We start from the raw sequence: 19096 nt of genomic DNA on the forward strand, positions 1-19096 counted from the left end.
TTAAATTTTTTTCATGTGTACATTTTAATATTATGTTTCGCTTATAATCTTTATATCCAGCTATAAAACTTTATTGATTTTATTGGCAGCGAAAAACAGCCATGAACTTGCTAAAATAAGGTCAATGTTATCGCCTGGTATATAACTGTGTATGCTTGTCACATTATGTATGTATGTATTTACGTCATTACAGTCTACAGATGGACGAATTTGTCCTTATACATTTATAAGCTTTTTTTCACTCTGGAACTGTAAGCGTTTCAAGATTACAGTGCTAAAATAGAATGTGATCTCTTTGATGTTTTAAATAAATAAATTAAATAAAAACACTTTATTGTACAATGCACAGACACACAATGTTTTATTAATTTAATATTTTATTTTATATATAAAATAATTATTATGTAGTTGTATGTATGTATACTATATATATGTATACAATATGCACATATTGTTAATTGAAATAATGTATCCTTGAACTGTCTATGTGACTGTAATTCCTCTTTTATATGTTCTGTGGTAATTCCTATGCCTTGAATTATTAAGGATTTATATCAGAAACATTAAGTCGTAGTTTTCGTCTATACAAAGTAGTAGGTATAATATTATAGAATGTTTTTCTTGTAATCTACTATTCTGATTGGAATTACTAAATGCCATAAAACAAATGAGTGGATTAACAACGATTAACCCGAATGCCAGTGTTATCAGCCATTCAGCCAATATTCTACCGAACTGCGCAGTAGACAAACAATTATTTATTATTAAATAATAACCAGATAAATAATATATTCTCTTGACAACGAGACAGCTGATGTTATCAGTGCTTTATTGAAAATTTGTCATTTTAATGGTTATTGATAGCGTACCTATTTCAAAATAATGACGACAATGAATTTAAATGCATTGTAGATAGCATAGAAGTCTTTGAAGGTGTAAATAAAACTGAGACGGAGTCGTTCTCATTTAAAGTCGGTATTTAAATTACACTTGCAGTAAAACGTTTAAAAAATTAAAGCTATGAAGCAGTCCTCTGCAGAATATTTAAGTTTGAATAATTAGCTCACTGCTTTTTTATTTAGGATTTTAAGATACGCAAGAAAATTAAATGAAAGTACAATAATTGTACCTACTTAGGTAGTTAAATTATTAATCTCTGATGTATTTCTTTACAACGTCTTATTTCTTTACATTTTTTACTAAGTAAATTAAAATTAATTTCCCGTCGTTGTCTATAGTATAAACATGAAACAATTTTCCAAACAGTAACAGTTTACCGCATTTTGCAAGAACATAAAACACAGAAACTTCTGGATTCTTCAAATGTTTCACCTCAATTTCTTAAGAATCGATATATGTATATCTAACTCCGACCTTCATCGTTCAGCGAGTATTGAAAAAAATGTGCTAGTTATACATGTGTGCCTCGATGGTAAGGCCAACTAACCTCTTGCCAAGCAATACTGCGAAAACATTACGGATTTATTTCTGCAAAACGTGTAAGTGCGCATTATTTAGATGCCTACAATCAAAAGGAACGTGTTTAAAAACGGTTTAAAATAATCACGCTCTATAAATTTAGGTTTACTTCATCATTTGACTTGAGTCTTGAAAAGCGACGAATGAAAAGTTTTGATGACCGATTAAATTCTAATTGATTGCAAACTAATTAGTTATTAGTTATTACTTTAAAGATTTGATATTAATTATCAGTCTTTACAATTAATAAAGATATTAGTCATCGTTCTTGTGTAAAACCTATGAAATATTATTACGTTTGTGATTAAATTTGCTAGACAGTTAACATTTGATTATCGTGTGTAAAAAATACTCAATCACCATAATTCACCAATTGAAAACAGATTGAAATTCAAGTACATATTAAGAGATAAGTGGAAAAGTACGGCGTACGCCAAACAACACACGGACATCTAATTCAATATTTGGAGACTCGATTGTTTCCGCACCGTTCAATATTTATGCATATTTATGTCGGTTAATGTGCCTAGAAACAAATATATTATGAACCTCAAGGCTTTATAAAATATATGTATATTGAAACTAGTTTCACTTGTCGACCCTCGGTTCCGTAACGCTCGGCCGCATTGGTAAGTTTTTTCGACTTTCTTTTTTTTCGACGGGATAGTACCTATGCCTAATTATCAGGTTCTTTTATTACGGACCGCCTAAAAAAATGTTCTAAGGACTCTACAAGTACGATGTATCAGAATCTGGTAGTTACGAAGAATATACACAGCAATTACCTAGGTAATATTCAACTCATCTTCCTGTTTAGGTAGATTTTGTTCAGTCAATTCTGGTTGGGTTTTAGAAATGTAATGAAGAATTTTAAAGATATGTTATAAATTATAGTAATAAATATATTGTGGACGTGGCTATCAACACACAAAAACTGACAGTAAGTAATTACATATTATGTTGTGTAACAAACATTATTTTATGGGTTAGGTTTAGGGCGTGAACACGTAAAATAATGGACAAACAGAGTAGGTATTATTTTTATTTGAAGCTAGTGTGCCACGTGTTGGGCCACGCGATCTATTTATAATAATAATAATATGTAAATGGTTGTTTTTGAAGAATCGACTCTATATGTATAATAAATAACCGGATAAATCAATATGAACGATGACGAGAATAAATAATTTAAATTTAACCACACTAACCGTAACATGGATTTACATATGTATACATAACCGATCTCTAGTTCATCATTGTAATTATACCAATTTTGATTAAGCATTCGAAGATTCTCGAACAGTATTAGCATTAACCAACATGGCCGTCGCCATATTTGCACGTGACCTGCAATAAAAACTAGACTAGCGTGTCCCTTGCCAGAGTAATGACACGATAAGTACTGTTTATTTACCTTATAAAGAAGTATATAGGTATCATATAGTGCAAGTTTTGACAACTATTCTACATAAAAAAGTTGTATCTGTGAACTGTGAGTAAGGCACCCGTTACACGCTCAATCTAGAATGTGATCCTTGATCAGTGTTGCCACATGCCAAATCGATAAATCTGGATATAGTAGTCTAAAAATCTGTATAAAATCTGTATGAAATCAAACCGTAAGCTGTTTAAAATCTGAATGGTATGTTTGTTAAAGAAAACATTGGATTGTACTTAAAACTTTATTGATTAAAAAAATACATACTTTTATTCATTTTATTAATCAATTTCTTGTGAACATTGAGCTTAAAACATGGCTCGTTATTCAATAATTGTTTTGTCAAAATTAGCCCCTCCATCGTTTCGGTGCCTAATGGTTCCTAGTTTTTGTTTTAATTAAATTAATAGATGAAAAAATCCTTTCATGTAATCAGAAAACGTAGTCGACTCGTAATCATCGTAATGAACGGATGATTGATTTGCAAACATTAAAAAGAAACAAATACATTCATTCGTTAACAAAATACATGTCTCGGGAAATCCCCAGAAGAATATACAATTTGTTTGTTTGTTCTGAGGGAAATCCCCGATGTACGCCATGAATGTTGCCGGATTTAAACAACTGTATAAAAATAATATACTTAGATAATGGATTATTTTATCATAGTAGTGTCATTATCCAAAAAAGGTTTTAACAAATGTATAAAATTTACTTTGCTTATCAATTATTTTATCATAGTTAGTGTCCTTTACCTAAAATCTGTATAAAAGTAAAGCCAAATCTGTAATCTGTATAGTGGTCTTAAAATCTGTATAGATACAGATAAATCTGTATATATGGCAACACTGTCCTTGATCATGATCATTGATCTCAATCCAGATTGACTGTGTAATGTATTTGATTGACGGATCGTAAAATCTGATCAGAAAATATCTAGATTTTTTGAAATCAACGATCTCGATCCTTTGATCGAGATCCAGATTGATCGTGTAATGTAACATGCTGTCAAATTACGTCAGTCTGCGTTCGGAGCGCGATGGAGTCGGACGACAATAACGACGATATTCCGGCCCGGCCACAAGTGCTGGCTAGCTTTGCAGCTAAAAAATGTTGTAAATAAAAGTTGTTCCTCGAAAAATAATCTACAAAAATGGTCTTTATCATTTCTTCGTAAAATGATAAAAAAAGTTTTATTGAAAAATATAAATAAGTCTAATTAATGAACATTTTCGCTTATAACTTTTTTATTTATAGTTCTACAACAAAAACTTACTGGACCAAAGTTGTAGAGAATTTAATTTGCAACAAATAATGTTAACATTTTTTTTATCGGATAAATAGTTTAAGAGATATATCGTAAAAACCATTTCAACCGCTATTTTCAAGATGGCGGTCGTGGGACAAGGGTGGCGACCCCACAAACTTGGTTTTAGCTTCACACTGACCCCCCTACATATAAAAAAAATAAAATTGCGTCCTCTAAAAACGCAAGATTAGGCCTGAAAAACATTTCAATGGACTAATAATTATTGCTGCACAAGCTTTGTTCTTATTCAGATCCATTTAGTGGTTGTGAATGCGTGTGCATTTGACAATGTCGAACAGTGGACTGATATGATCTGGATTGACCATCTAATGTCGCGACGATCCACATAAAGACTCGTCAATCCGTCACCTGACTTGGATCGTGATCTGGATTGAGCGTGTAACGGGTGCCTAAGAGTTGTATATTTTAGTGATAATATTTTGTTTTATCCGCCAGGGTCGCATTTCTAAACCTAATAAATCTGTAATAAACAGTATTTTCTTAGAAGAAGCATTTTTGTAAATTAATAGCTGACTTAGGACTCAGGTCTCTCCTCTACTCTATCTACTTACCTCATAACAATATTTAGCTTGTGGTTATAGATCACGAAATAGGTAGCTATAAAAACAAACATTTACTTTCAATATACTCCACTCTAAAAATAACTGTTCCTAATTCTGTGGCCTAATTAATACGATGTGTTTTTGATTGTATTATCCAACTCCATGCTTCATGATGGTGAAGTTTCCTCACAATTAGGTGATGGGCGGTTGTTGAAATATAGGTCATGTCCTTCAATGAAAACAGCAAGGTTTTGCTTTTCGGATTTGTGTATGAGAAATTGTTCTTATAATCAAATTTTTAATATGGAAATACAAATTTAATTTTGTTGCATATAGTTACGTTTAATTACAAAGGGTACTTATTTCATAAAATAAAATAAAATAAGTATAAAATTAAGTTGGCTAAAAAGGCTCGTTATATTTTTCATTGAAATTTGTAATGAAGCAGCGGACAAAAGACCATGAAATTTTCGGAGCATAAATTTAGAATTCTAAAATGAATGCAAATTCCTATTGTGTTCAAATTGGACAATGACTGTTACTTGATTACAATTTACAATTCCGTGCCGCGACACGAAATGAGTCATTATGAACAAACAATGAATGAACATATTTATTAATTTACATTTTATTTGTGTGTATGTACAGGTGTGTAACAGATGTAAAATTCGTGAAGAGTTGGCCATTTTTGAAACAACGTGTACGAATGTTGGCTCTAGCCTCTAGGGTGCTGGAGATTTTATGGTAGTTTAAAAGCTTTCATTTGTGGCGGTTAAAGTTTAAACTATACATCTCACTATATTATGTAGTAACACATCAAGTTCAATTTGTTCAGACGGGATACCTATTAGCATCTATTAGTCCACGGTCGACCAATGTACCAATATAGTTCCGACTTAAAAATAAACTTACAAAATTAACTTTAAAACAAATCTGAAGCCAGATAAAAGCTTAAATAAAAGTATACGAGATGTGATAAACATCATTAATTAAAAGGAATTTATAGGTGTGTAAACTGTAAACCTTTGATTCAAAAATAAGATGCCAAAACGTCTGAGAATGTAATTTGTGTAAAATTATCGCTTCGAGATGATTCTTGCTTCTAAGTAATATATCTGATATTCAATGTAATGCCTTAAACGGTTGTGTGAAAAATATTGGTAATATTGGTAAAATTTGCATGCCATGATCATTTACCAATCAATCCAATATGTGACACGCAAAAGTGTGACTAGAAAGAAAATCAATAAATCCGTCACTGTTGTTACCAGGACTTGTTCAAGTGGCGGACTAAAAAATGAATAGTTTGAGAAAATAATCAACGTGTCCAATAATCAGATTGTCAAGGAAAATGACAGCATCACATAACATTTTCTCTTCCAAGCACAGGTCTTGAGTCCAGACTGACTATTGACTAAGGTCTAAGACGCTTCGCGCAGCAATTGCTTCGGGAGACTGCTTGCTTTGTGCATGGGGTTGGGGACTCATCTATTGAGAAGAAACGATAAATTGCATATTGACCTAGGATTTCGATGATTCGAGGTTTTATTTAACATTTACTTGCAATTACATATATTTATTAGTCCATGCAATTACGTAGAATTTATAAATTTTGTTTTTCAATATGTCTTTATTAAATTGTTGTTAAATAATTGAGAACAGTAGTTTCAGGTGTATCCTACTTAATGTATATATAAAACAATATTATTTTATTCTATTGTAGAAGTAGGCAGAACTACAATCTACTTTAAAATATTGTAGGTCGATGTCACTATATAAATAATTATATTATACAGTATAAATATTTTGAAAGTACCTATGTATTATTTAATTCACCGGGTTAATTCAATGTAAGACCGAATACTTACACACTTTATTAAAAACTAGCTGCGCTCCGCGGTTTCACCCGCGTAGCTCCGCTCCTGTTGGTCTTAGCGTGATGATATATAGCCTATAGCCTCGATGAATGAGCTATCTAACAGCGAAATAATTTTTCAAATCGGACCAGCAGTTCCTGAGATTAGCGCGTTCAAACAAACTCTTCAGCTTAATAATATTATTAGTATAGATTGTGATAACATAAAATTAACTTCACTTTCTCTTCTCTCCCATTACAATTTTATTTTACAACAAAAAGCCAACATCACGCGGTGTTCCCAGGCGGTCACCCATCCAAGTACTGACCGCGCCCGACGTTGCTTAACTTCGGTGATCGGACGAGAACCGGTGTATTCAACGTGGTATGGACGTTGGCGACAACCTGTATTAAAAAAATGTTCAGATTTTTCATTCTGATAAAACCACGTGACTAAACTTATCCTCTCAACTTATTTTTTTCATGGTGGATATTCTATGAAAAATATAAATTTAACGATTTATTTTCATTTCTGTCCATCTAAATTAAACAGTAACATATGTACATACAGCAGTGAACAATGTCTATGACTTGATATTGATTTCATGTTTCTAGCTAGTTAGATATTATTAAGGTCGAATTTAGACAACTGGACAACTTCTACTTTACGTAAACAAGATGAGTGCGCAAATACTAAAAATTCCATAAAAAATATAAGTACGCTAAAGCAATAAGCATAGAGCGACGAAAACATTTCAATTAAGACGATACACAAAAAAAAATCCACTGCTTGGCGGGCGGAGTCTAATAGCTCGCTATCGCGAACGCGGGTGTGCGCGAAGTCATTCTTGCATACTCGCCGCGCTGCCGCTGGCCGACTCGGGACAAACATGTATGGAGTCGTCATACAGTTATAATATTGTTATACATATATTTAATTGTTGATTTATTGGTTTTATTTTCTTGCTTATAAACACAAAATTATCTTCTTTTTAACAACTACTTAGACATTATTAATAATAATTAAATTATTATTATTTCGTAATGTTTACTTTATTACAAATTAATACAGGTTATAAATAATCTTTAAAATAACAAAAAATATTGTTACTCTGAAAAAATGAAATGGTACCTAATTACGCGGACTACTGAATTGATTTAGATAGAATTTGATGCTGACGTAGATATTACATCATGCCCAGAAATGAAAGGTACTATTTCTGAAAGAAGTTATAAACCCTAATTCTTCTCAGTCAAAGTCAAGAGTGGAAGATATCGCTAATACAGTAAAACTGATGCGAAACTTTGGATGTTAATTTGTATATTTTTTTGTTAGTTGTTACTTAATCACGTCAAGACTACATTACCAATTTTGATAAAATATAGCTAATTGCCTGGATTTACACATAGGATACTTTTTATCCGAACTGAACACTTCTGTGGGATAAAACAGGATTCACGATATAACCTAATTCCACGCGGGCAAAGCCGCGGTCGGAATGATATATTTTTAAATAAAAGACGCATGTATTTATTTTTTGCACTCTATTATAATTGTAATTATTCATTACAAATAATCAAAATAAAATAGCCAGAACAAAGTTAGGCCCTGGTAGGATAGGTAGGCAGGTACAGCAATGTGAGACGAACACTGGCTTATTTATACCAATAATAATGTATTATAAACATTAAATTAAGTTTACTTTCTAACAACAAAAATACATAATATTAGCTAATGTGAAAACGAATCAACCAATCATCCCACAACAATGAAATGTGCACACAAATATTCATCCAAATCGGTTCATGTGATTAGGAGGAGTGACTGCAGCGCCATCCTCCGGGCCCAATTGTGTTTCCAGATCACCCAGGAACTCAATTTAATATACTTACACAAAATTTTTCGAAATGAAAACTCACATTACTATGTAAATATAAATATAAACCGGTTTTAGTACTAAGCAATTTCCCGCACAGGTGTAGTAAGTATAAATGAAATAAATATCAACATCAAATTCTTTATACAACATACTTATCTACCACCTACTAAGAAATTCTTGAAATTTTTTCGTATTTTTTTAAAATATAATACTACTCCAACGAGCTCCTGTTCCATAATTCCATATTACGTCCACCATACTTCCACTAAGTTCACCATGATTTTTTATTTCTTTGCACTTTGTTGCTTTTTGCTAAAAATGGAATCATGCGATAAAACCAGTAGAGCGTTGATAACATACATTTTTGACTGAATAAAGGTACTTACGAAGGAGTGGGTTCACATTGTGAACAATCAGTGGGTTTATTTTCCTACTGGATTCCGGATTTCTGAAAAGATTATTTATGCTATAAATGAAAAAAATCTTACACATTCGTTATGTACTTAAAACAGGGGTACATATCAAACATCGTCTATAATACAATTATCATCAAATTTAAAATAAAACCAACTTACTTCATTAATTTGTTCCAATTGTAAGCATTCTTTTTCCTCCAACCTTTATGTTTCTTCTTCTTATTTTCTTTATTGTCCCCATTTGTCTCATTTTGTCTTATCGTGTTGTCACCCTTTTTTACGATTGCGCGAGCGACACAAGTTCTCCGTGTGACGGCCGTAGCGGGAATGACTCGTGCAGCGATCGCGGTAGGAAGGTACAGGGCGGCTCTCGCTATATTGGCTGGTCAGGCGCTAATTTCAAGTATTTCTTGTTTATTTCAAAACCATCGCATATTTCAAAATTCTAACACGGTAGACGTATAGGTTGTATATTTTATAGTTAATATCCAAAAAGTCGTAACTTTACGTTTGTTATTTTGAAGATGCCAGAGATTAAAAAAAAATAACAATGAGAACTTTGTATTTTTTTTCTATCGAGAAAATATCATGGAATCATGTTTCTAAAACGGTAGACGTATTGTGTTACTATTGAACTTTCTTGTCAAGAATTTTCATCACGACAACTTTAATAATATAAAAATTACGAAGGTTTAAAAAGGGCCGTAAATGTTAGAAAAATTAATTCATCACCTTAACACATCATGGTTCGATGCATTTCTATTTGTAAGATGAGGTCGTATTTTAGTTGTTTATTTATTCTTTAGTAGCTGATGCCCACAGCTTCTGCTTGTCCGACTGTCTGTCAGTTTCTTTTTCACCTCTAAACCACTTTTTTAATCCTATCCTATCCTACGTTTGTGAGGATGGATGTATGTGTATGTATGTAGGTTTTATACTCTTTCAGGCAAATACTACTGAACCGATTGCAATGAAATTTAGCACGCATATAACACATAGGATAGATTTTATCCCGGAAATCCCACGGGAACTGGACGGTGGACCTGTGCGGGTTTTTCGTTAAAAACGCGGGCGAAGCCGTGGGCGGAAAGCTAGTATATTGTAATATCTTTATTTATTTATTTGTTACAGGTTAACCTAATTTCAGTTCTTTTATAAATATGACAAATTGTATCCAGAAAGATCACTGTTATCGATTGAGTATGCTAATTGACACAATATGTATTCGTGAAGATACTTTACTACTTCACTACATAGTATAAAACAAAGTCGCTTTTCCTGTCCCTATGTCCCTATGTCCCTATGTCCCTTTGTACGCTTAAATCTTTGAAACTACGCAACGGATTTTGATGCGGTTTTTTTTAATAGATAGAGTGATTCAAGAGGAAGGTTTATATGTATAATAACATCCATTAAATAGTGGAGAAGTACTGTTATTTTTGAGGTTTCTAATGGGATGTCGTAAAAAATTACATTTTTTCCGCTTATATTGCAAACGCAGGCTGAACCCTACGAGTTTTATCAAAATAATGTACTAAGTATTATACACATTGAAAAGGTCTACAGAAAAGTCCGCGATGGTATATGTCTATCTCTTATGGATAACCCACAATAACATTTTTTTGTCATTTACTTTTTACGACAAATAATAGCTAATTTTCGAAGCGATTTTCACCAATACAGCATTAATCCTTAACCAATTAAATACCTTGAATACATTGTTCATTTAATATAGATCTATATGGCCCTTTACACCGTTTGATTTAAGTGAATATTTTCTAAGATATTACAGATTTAAAAATTGCGGGACGTAGCATTTGTGGCGGTACCGGCCGGCCGGGCCGCTATGTTTTTATATATGTTACGGCTAAAGGTAGGTGAGAACATAAACTTAAGATTAGCCGGCTAAACTTAGGTTTATTTTCGACGAGGTGTTAATGTTAGTTTGTTCTATCTTTAGCCGGCTAAACTTAAGTGTAACCGCAGGCCCGTGGCTAAAAATGTCGGGGTGGGTAGATTTGGTTACTATAATATATGTAAGGAACAGGGCGAGTGTTTTCTGGCACTTCGCCGGCTGCTGCCGCAGCACGCTCGCTGCGCTCGCTCGGCTCGTGCGGGTCTTAAGAGTTCTAACCTAACCTAACCTAGCCACCAGCTTTCTGCCCTGAGTCGGGGTGGGTAGATTTGGTTACTATAATACATGTAAGGAACAGGGCGAGTGTTTTCTGGCACTGTGCGGGCCCCTCAAGCCCTCCACCGGCCCGGCGCTAACCAAATCTACCCACCCCGACATTTTTAGCCACGGGCCTGCGGTTACACTTAAGTTTAGCCGGCTAAAGATAGAACAAACTAACATTAACACCTCGTCGAAAATAAACCTAAGTTTAGCCGGCTAATCTTAAGTTTATGTTCTCACCTACCTTTAGCCGTGACATATACAACGTTCACAGTTTTTCTGTAGTGTATTTAGTATCAGCATTGCACCCGTGCGAAGCCGGGGCGGGTCACTAGTTTCATATATGCCAAAGTGTAACTTACAGAGAGTTTTACAGCTTTTCAAACTACTATTTCTAGTTCACCTTCTTATTTTACTGTTGCGCTGCAACTTTTGAAGATTTTCTTTGTATATTTTTGGGATGTTGAAAATAATGCATAATACATATGCATACTCGTAGAACTTGTTTCTGGAATAAAATAATTAAGCCCGTAAAGGACTGATAGTTTTCATAACAAAATACCAATGCATTTGATAGCATTTGATATAAAGTACTTACGTACGTATAATGAATGTTGCCCCATTATATTCAACCTATCCTTTAAGACTAATATATTATTAGGTAAGTTCAACAAAAACGACATTTTAAAAACTCCAATTATAATAAGAAAATTATTTAAATGCTAATATCACCTAATATATTACAATTTACAGCCATACAAATTGATCGAATATTCTTTTCCATTCCACCGCGTACACAAATTCGTTAAATATTAGTAAGAAAACCTTGAAAATTTTCCATTACAAGCGATACTGATATATCATGCTTAACTTACGAATTGCTGGCGTTTATCTATTTTACAAATTAACAAAACAACAGGAAATTTGCCACCTGCCCCTACGAATGTGATGTTAACTTTTACAATGAAAAGCGAAAGGTGCGATCCCAAACCTAATGCCGCATTTTTAAACAAATAACAATATCATGAATTGCTAAATGCTATCTAGTTCAAATAAAAATTAATACACATTATTCAACTAATTTTGAGATACGCTGAAAGATGTAACGGAGATAGAGTTTTGTTTTTAAAAATAATATGTAGTTATACCTACCTATTTTTGACTAATTTAGAAGCTCTAGAAGTGAGATCAGGTAATAATAATATCAATCAGCTATTGCTATAATATTTTATAAGTTATATAACATTTTCTGCAAAGCGAGGAAAAATTTTCTCATTCAACCAATATAATTACTTAATTTTACAAAAACATGTTATGGTATAATTTTTGTTTTACGCAATAAAGTTGTTTCCGTTCATTCTGTATATTGCAGTCGATTATCATGACAGTTTAAAAAAACTACGCCGTAATACCACGTTATTATTAATAAGTTTCACCTTTTTAACTACATACTTGTATGTTTGTTTGTACTTTTCTTTTCTGGACCGAATGTAAAAATTCGGCTAAACTATTCCTGAATCCTGATTGATAAACCATGTATGTATAAACCATTGGATAAACCATATTTATTTTATTTTCATCCCGGTTCAACCCTTAGGCAGGGCGACAAGCAAATTACATAAAAAATATGTTCTTAACGAAAAATTAAATAATAAACAAAGGTTTACAAGGTGAATAACACAAATAATAATATGTAAACAAGGCCGTGCGTAGTGCGTACGTGATCCCGGCAACGGCTACAGTAGCTCGCAGTAGGGTGACAGCTTCATTATAAATGGGGTGGTAGCTGAGACCGCGCGATGAAAAATGTGTTTTACGAGTGTATTATGTATTTAGCCACTCATAAGGACCAGGCACTGCTGGGTATTACACTGGGGTTATTATTATAGGGATACGCACACAGCTTGTAGAGAGAAAGGATAAGGTAAAGTCTTGGTAAAGTACATTGTCATTACAAGGGGTAATGTTGCACGCAACTGACATTTTTAAACAAATATTTCGTTCTACGCATATAATAGATCCGTAAACATTTCGCATCTCAACCTCATTATTATCAAATATCTTTACTTAACAATAATAAACAATATAAAACCATGGACTAATAATACTTATGTATAATTGAAATTATTTTGTTTTTTCTGGTAACACGAGTTCTCACCTGGTACTTGTGTTATTTTAGTACCTATACAATATGCTTATCTCTACAACAAATTGCGATTATTTCGAATGACAAAAAACATGAAAATTTAAAAATAACGTTGTTGTCCCATGTTTATCTTAAAGTGTTGTTACACTATTTGACCTTATTCAGCTGATGATAGTTCACTTCAACCCACTAATTACTTCTGTAATTTGTGACGTCTTGTATTGCAATGATAGGCTTTAAGGAAAATACGTTAATATTGCATTTCATTGATCACATTTGTGTCTGTGTTATTTTTTGTAGTACTTTTAAAGTCATTAAGAGAAAAGGTCACTCACCTTGTGCTGAAATATAACGAAATGTACATTTATTTTTGGCGTCGATGAACGAAAGCTTTGTTTAAAAGTTTAAATCTTTATCTTAATAATATTATAAAGCTGAAGAGTTTGTTTGTTTGTTTGTTTGAACGCGCTAATCTCGGGAACTACTGGTCCGATTTGAAAAATTCTTTCGGTGTTAGATAGCTCTTTTATCGAGGTAGGCTATAGGCTATATATACCATCACGCTACGACCAACAGGAGAGGAGCCAACCGCGCGGAGCGGCTAGTGATGAAATAATATATGTACATACAGTACGCTTTTTGGGAACAAGATGACATTACAAAAAACATAACACTTATATAGTTCTTAAGTCTGTATATGAAACCATTTACTATATACAGCGAATTCACTTCCCAAGTAGTTCCTGAAATTGGCTCGTTCAAACAAATTCTTCAGCTAAAATAATCAAAAAGATAAGTAGGGATAAACTTGCAAATTTTACAATTCTTATCATATCATCAACATTATATTATCTATCTATTGTTATACCTATAGGTATTTATACCATAATATTATCAGCATGGTGCACAGATCTTAAGTTTTAAGCAAACATTTCATCATTTTGTAAACAGCATGATGGATATAATGTGTCATACAGTATCTAATTCTAGACCTACCTATAAACGAACACAAATCACTACCTACATAGTACATAGTATAAAACAAAGTCGCTTTCTCTGTCCCTATGTCCCTAGATCATTACTTAATGATCTAAGCTATGTCCCTATGTATGCTTAAATCTTTAAAACTACGCAACGGATTTTGATGCGGTTTTTTTAATAGATAGAGTGATTCAAGAGGAAAGTTTTAGTATATAATTTATTATGCTTTAGACAAAGAGGGCGAAGCCGCGGGCGGAAAACTAGTATAGTATATAGACATAACTAATATTTCATTATTTACGTCTTGATAATAATTAATAATACACACTCAATTTATTTGACCAACTTTTTTATTTAGTTCAAATCGTTTATTTATGCAATCTGTGGCAGAAATAAGGTATCATTTTTTACCATTTATTGATAAAAACAAATAAACATACATTAAGCATACAGAAGAAACACCACATAAATCGACACGATTTGATCGTGGTACTGTACGCATGCATTCTAGACGTCAAACAAATGAAATTACATTGAAAAATACATATTTTATTAATTTACAGGAGTTATGAAAATGAATGTTATTGAATAGTAAGGTAATGGTAATGTAAAAATTCGCAACTATTACAAAGTTTATAATTTATATTATACATAATTCGTGTATGTATTTCAAAACCTATGTCATTATGTTACTATAAATTTAAACACTGGCATATTGTTTTTGTTGATTAATGACCATTGATAGCGACATGCATCGTTAATTTATCGTTAGTGAAAAAAAATAATTTGGAAAATCCAAAAGTGCACGCCTCATAATTTTTTTTAAATAAATATTTATTAATTATTATTTTTGTTTATTTAATAACAATTAAACCACATCGAATCAGACCCTGAAAAATGAAAGGGTTCTATTCCTGAGCATACTCAACCGTAAGAGAAAAAAAAAGACTCGATTAGTAAAGTATTTCGGTCGCTATCGTGTTAACAAGAAAAAGGATCCGCACATACAGACACACGGACGTCCAAAACAGAACTTTTTTAAACTGTTTTTTAACTAGTTTAAATAACAAAAATGACATCAAAAATATCATGAACGTTAAAAATAGTGTTTTTTCTTAATATGTGTGTGTATGTATTATCTTACAAGTGCAATGTATGATACATAAAGACATTTTAAGTTTGAAAAATCAGATGTTTTGCGCGAAGTGACAGTAGTACCCACCTCAACGCTTCGCTTATGAGGCGTGCAATAAAAATATATAGTCTAAATCCGATACCTCCGCTAAAGATTTAAAGGAAAACTTGAATATTATAATTATTATTATATATAATAAAATATTAAAATATCCAGATATGTAATAAGCAGCCCCGTTCACCTGACGAAGGGTGCGGGTTCATTGTGCTCGTAGCCTCGAGGTTGTTGACCTCCAACCGTCAGCTGTTGCACACAGCTACATGCGTTTGACCCACTTCGCACACAGACAAACGTTTGTTATGTAACTAGCGTATTCATCAGCTGGAAACGTGTCGAATTAGATTTATCTTGGGCGCTTGGAAAATTTTGTTCATCGAAATAATTGACCTCTTATTTTTGTCATCGTTTGTGAATTTGATTAATCGTTCTTGGGCAGAACGAATGATTTTTTAAATTTTTTTAAATTACGTTACATTTTCGAAAGAAAAGAGGTTCCAGCGTAGAGATTTCTTATTGTTTGATCTAAATTCGGACAGTTTCAGAAAAAAATTCGTTTATGTACTGATAAACACTAATAAATTTAATACATCATAGCACTATTGCTAATCGTTAGATTATAATTATTTCGATAAACATAACAAAGCAAGAAAATATAGCTCAGATGACACGTACCTACGTGCCTTAATTTTGCTTCCCCAGGCCAGGGCCGGATGTATCATGTATGTAACCTATAGAAAACTGATAATACATAATTATAATAATTCTATTAAAAGCTAATGAAAATTAAAAAAATTAATTTTTACAAGGGCATTAATCATTGATTATTTATATTCTTTTTGACGTTCATTTATTTCAATTTTGCATAGTTGAAAAGAACTTTACTGTGAGCGATAATTTTTATTCTTTTAATTGGGATTCATACATTCAATTTTTGTGTTCTGTTTATGACTTGATAATATATAGGTAGCAACAGGAAGCAGCTTGCTCAATGATGTCATAAAATTTAAGAGCCATTTCAAAAGACCAACTGCGTTTTCCTCAACGTATCCTCAGAGGCCCCTTCAGTTGCAGACTGTCATTAAGATAAGACATAATAAAGCTTATTTTATTTAATAACGGATAATATGGGACACACGTAATACATGTACGATGTTTATTCATTTTTGCTCTAGTGATCTAATTCCTACATTATTTTAAATCGCTAGTCTTTCACTTAGAAAACCTAGAGGAGCAAATTAACCTGCATAACTAACGTTCCTTTTTAATACAAGATAAATTGTGTTTTCTTTTGAAACTGCATCGGGTTTATTAATTTCAAAATAAGAATGAGTTATTTTTAACAAATTTTTAATATCTGTTTGTAAACATGTCAATAATGAGTGGCATGTTTTCATAACTTTAAACAGGCGGTTATTTTGCGGATGCCCATAGGCGAGTGCTTACGTACTGCCATAAAAATATATTAAATGTTCACCCAGGTTCCTCATTATCAACGTCCAAATATAGCAACACTGCGATATAATGATTATATCTTATCACGATACGCCGGTTTATAATATTTTACTTATATTTTGAACGTATGATGAACGTGTTTGTTTCTGTGTGGTTCATAATAATATGTTTAATGTTATGTACCTACTACAGAATTGTAATGACTGTGCTACGTAGTTGGAGTTTATATTATGCATTGGTAGTTTTGAAACTAAAATCACTTGTTATTTAATTCAGCAAGTATGATATTATAGTAGTAGTACTACAAATGCATGAAACTTAAATGTGGCTCCAGATATTGAATAGACGGGTCCACACAGAGCGAGCAGCCTCGCGAACAAATTATTGCAAGAAGCAGCTCGGTCGGTGTGGACGTGGCTCGGCCGAGGAAACCGACCGCAGCGGCACATAATTATGTTTTTCTCGGCCCAATCACGTCCACAGACCACATAACCTTTTTACTCTTTGTGGACCCGGCTATTACCATTATATCACACGGTGTTTATTTCTTGAAACATATCTTGTCATCCCAAATGACTGATACGAAAAAGTCGCCTTATTATCAGGATGGCTAATTATAACTTGTCGATTATATAACAGTTGTTTTCATTACATTATAGTTATTGCTTGAAGGTCGAGCATGATAAAGTATTAACGTTTGAATATTATTATTTACGTATATGCACGTTATCAATATTTTGCGTACAGTAGGTAACAGGAATTTATTAGAATCACGTTTTATAAAACAGATAATGTGAAGCGTTGTTACGAACTATTAAATAACAACCTTTTTAGATCAGAAATGTACTGGTAGTGCTCAGTCTGCTCAAATAAAAAAAAAGGTGCGATTTGATGTTGAGGAGAACGCTTCAGATTTCATTAACTGTCATAGATTATAGTGATATAAGTATAAAAAAATGTTTAGAATTCGAACCATTTGTTAGATATAAGAAATTGATGAAAATTCAGCCTAGATATAGAAAGTGGATAATGATGACTGACCGAGAAGACGATACTTTATAATTAAATTATATAAGATTAGGTGCCTTACCAACAATATCGAACATTAAATATTACTGTCTGTTAATAGAATGTAGGGTCATTGCGCCTGTTCGCGTCCACATGCCTATTCGCGTCCATTTTGCGGATATCTTTTAGAAAATTCACGAAAATAAGTATACTTTTAGTAAAATTGTAATAAGAAAAATTTCCGATAATACCTCAATGTATAAGAGACACGCACACATATTCAAAATATGCCTGCGCACCGCCTATCCTATTAAAAAAAAATATTTAATTTTGGCTATTAAACGGGAGAGCTAAAACGCGCGGGATTTTAAGAAAAAAATAGTGCGCAGCGTCGCGTTTGACGGTAAGTATCTTATTGTTAAATGTGAATTTTTGAATATGTAACTGTTTTTTTACTTTGCTAACAAAACATGGAATAGTATGGATTATAAATCAGCTTATTTCTTTTACAATTAATAGCTAAAATAAGGTGGACGCGAATTACTACACCGAATTTGTACAACTTCCATTTTGCGTCCACGGTGGGCGCAAACTATACCTATAGTGCATAACAATAGAACATAATATTGCGTCCACATTGTTTTTCATTACTTAGCAATGAATTGTTTGTTAAAATATGTAATTTAAAATAGATTGTAAATTTTTGACTAAGACTACAAGTTGATAATTTAAATTTTCATTTATATTATTAGCAAATTTTTATGCTATTTTTTCATTTTAAAATGGGTATTCTAAGAATGAGACTAGTATCTTTGAGAATGAGAGTCTGTGGTTAAGAAAATAATATGAACAAAAAATAAATTTAATTCATTAGAAAATCTCTCAAAAGGAAAAACCGGAATCCTTGAAGGATCACTTTGATATCCGTCCGTCTGTATGTCCGTCTCCCGGTCTGTCTTTTTGTCAAGACCCTTTTTCTCAGTAACGCGTGGAGGTATAAAGCTGAAATTTATATTGAATACTCAAGTCTACGGTCCCTTGAAGCAGTGAAAAAATCAAACTTATAAGCCAAAGCAATCAAAAGATACAGCCGTTTATGCTGCAAATTTTCGCAAATTTCGACATTCGCAAGGGAATCAAAACCTACAGGGTACTTTACGTGAACACAGACACTTGTAGTTTGGTACGAAGCAACGTC

The 19096-nt window shown here is 32.6% G+C and overlaps 1 protein-coding gene and 1 non-coding gene across 2 annotated transcripts; both read right to left on the reverse strand.

Moving 5' to 3' along the window:
* Nucleotides 1-6924: 6924 nt before the first annotated feature.
* LOC149904824 (5S ribosomal RNA) lies at nt 6925-7043 on the reverse strand. The gene has a single exon (XR_016457290.1). It is a non-coding gene; the product is annotated as a 5S ribosomal RNA (ribosomal RNA).
* Nucleotides 7044-8170: 1127 nt separating this feature from the next.
* LOC149904825 (uncharacterized) lies at nt 8171-15641 on the reverse strand. Its single transcript, XM_090107014.1, has 4 exons — nt 15620-15641; nt 9100-9313; nt 8911-8972; nt 8171-8836 (listed from the first exon to the last, which is right to left on the reverse strand). The coding sequence occupies exons 1-4, from the start codon at nt 15639-15641 to the stop codon at nt 8796-8798; spliced, it is 339 nt and encodes a 112-aa protein (XP_089963140.1). The 3' UTR covers nt 8171-8795.
* Between the last annotated feature and the right edge of the window lie 3455 nt (nt 15642-19096).

This window comes from Colias eurytheme, chromosome 11 (assembly GCF_061535395.1).
Source record: "Colias eurytheme isolate Ceu_HAF_F1 chromosome 11, ilColEury1 Martin Lab GWU primary, whole genome shotgun sequence".
Taxonomy (NCBI): domain Eukaryota; kingdom Metazoa; phylum Arthropoda; class Insecta; order Lepidoptera; family Pieridae; genus Colias; species Colias eurytheme.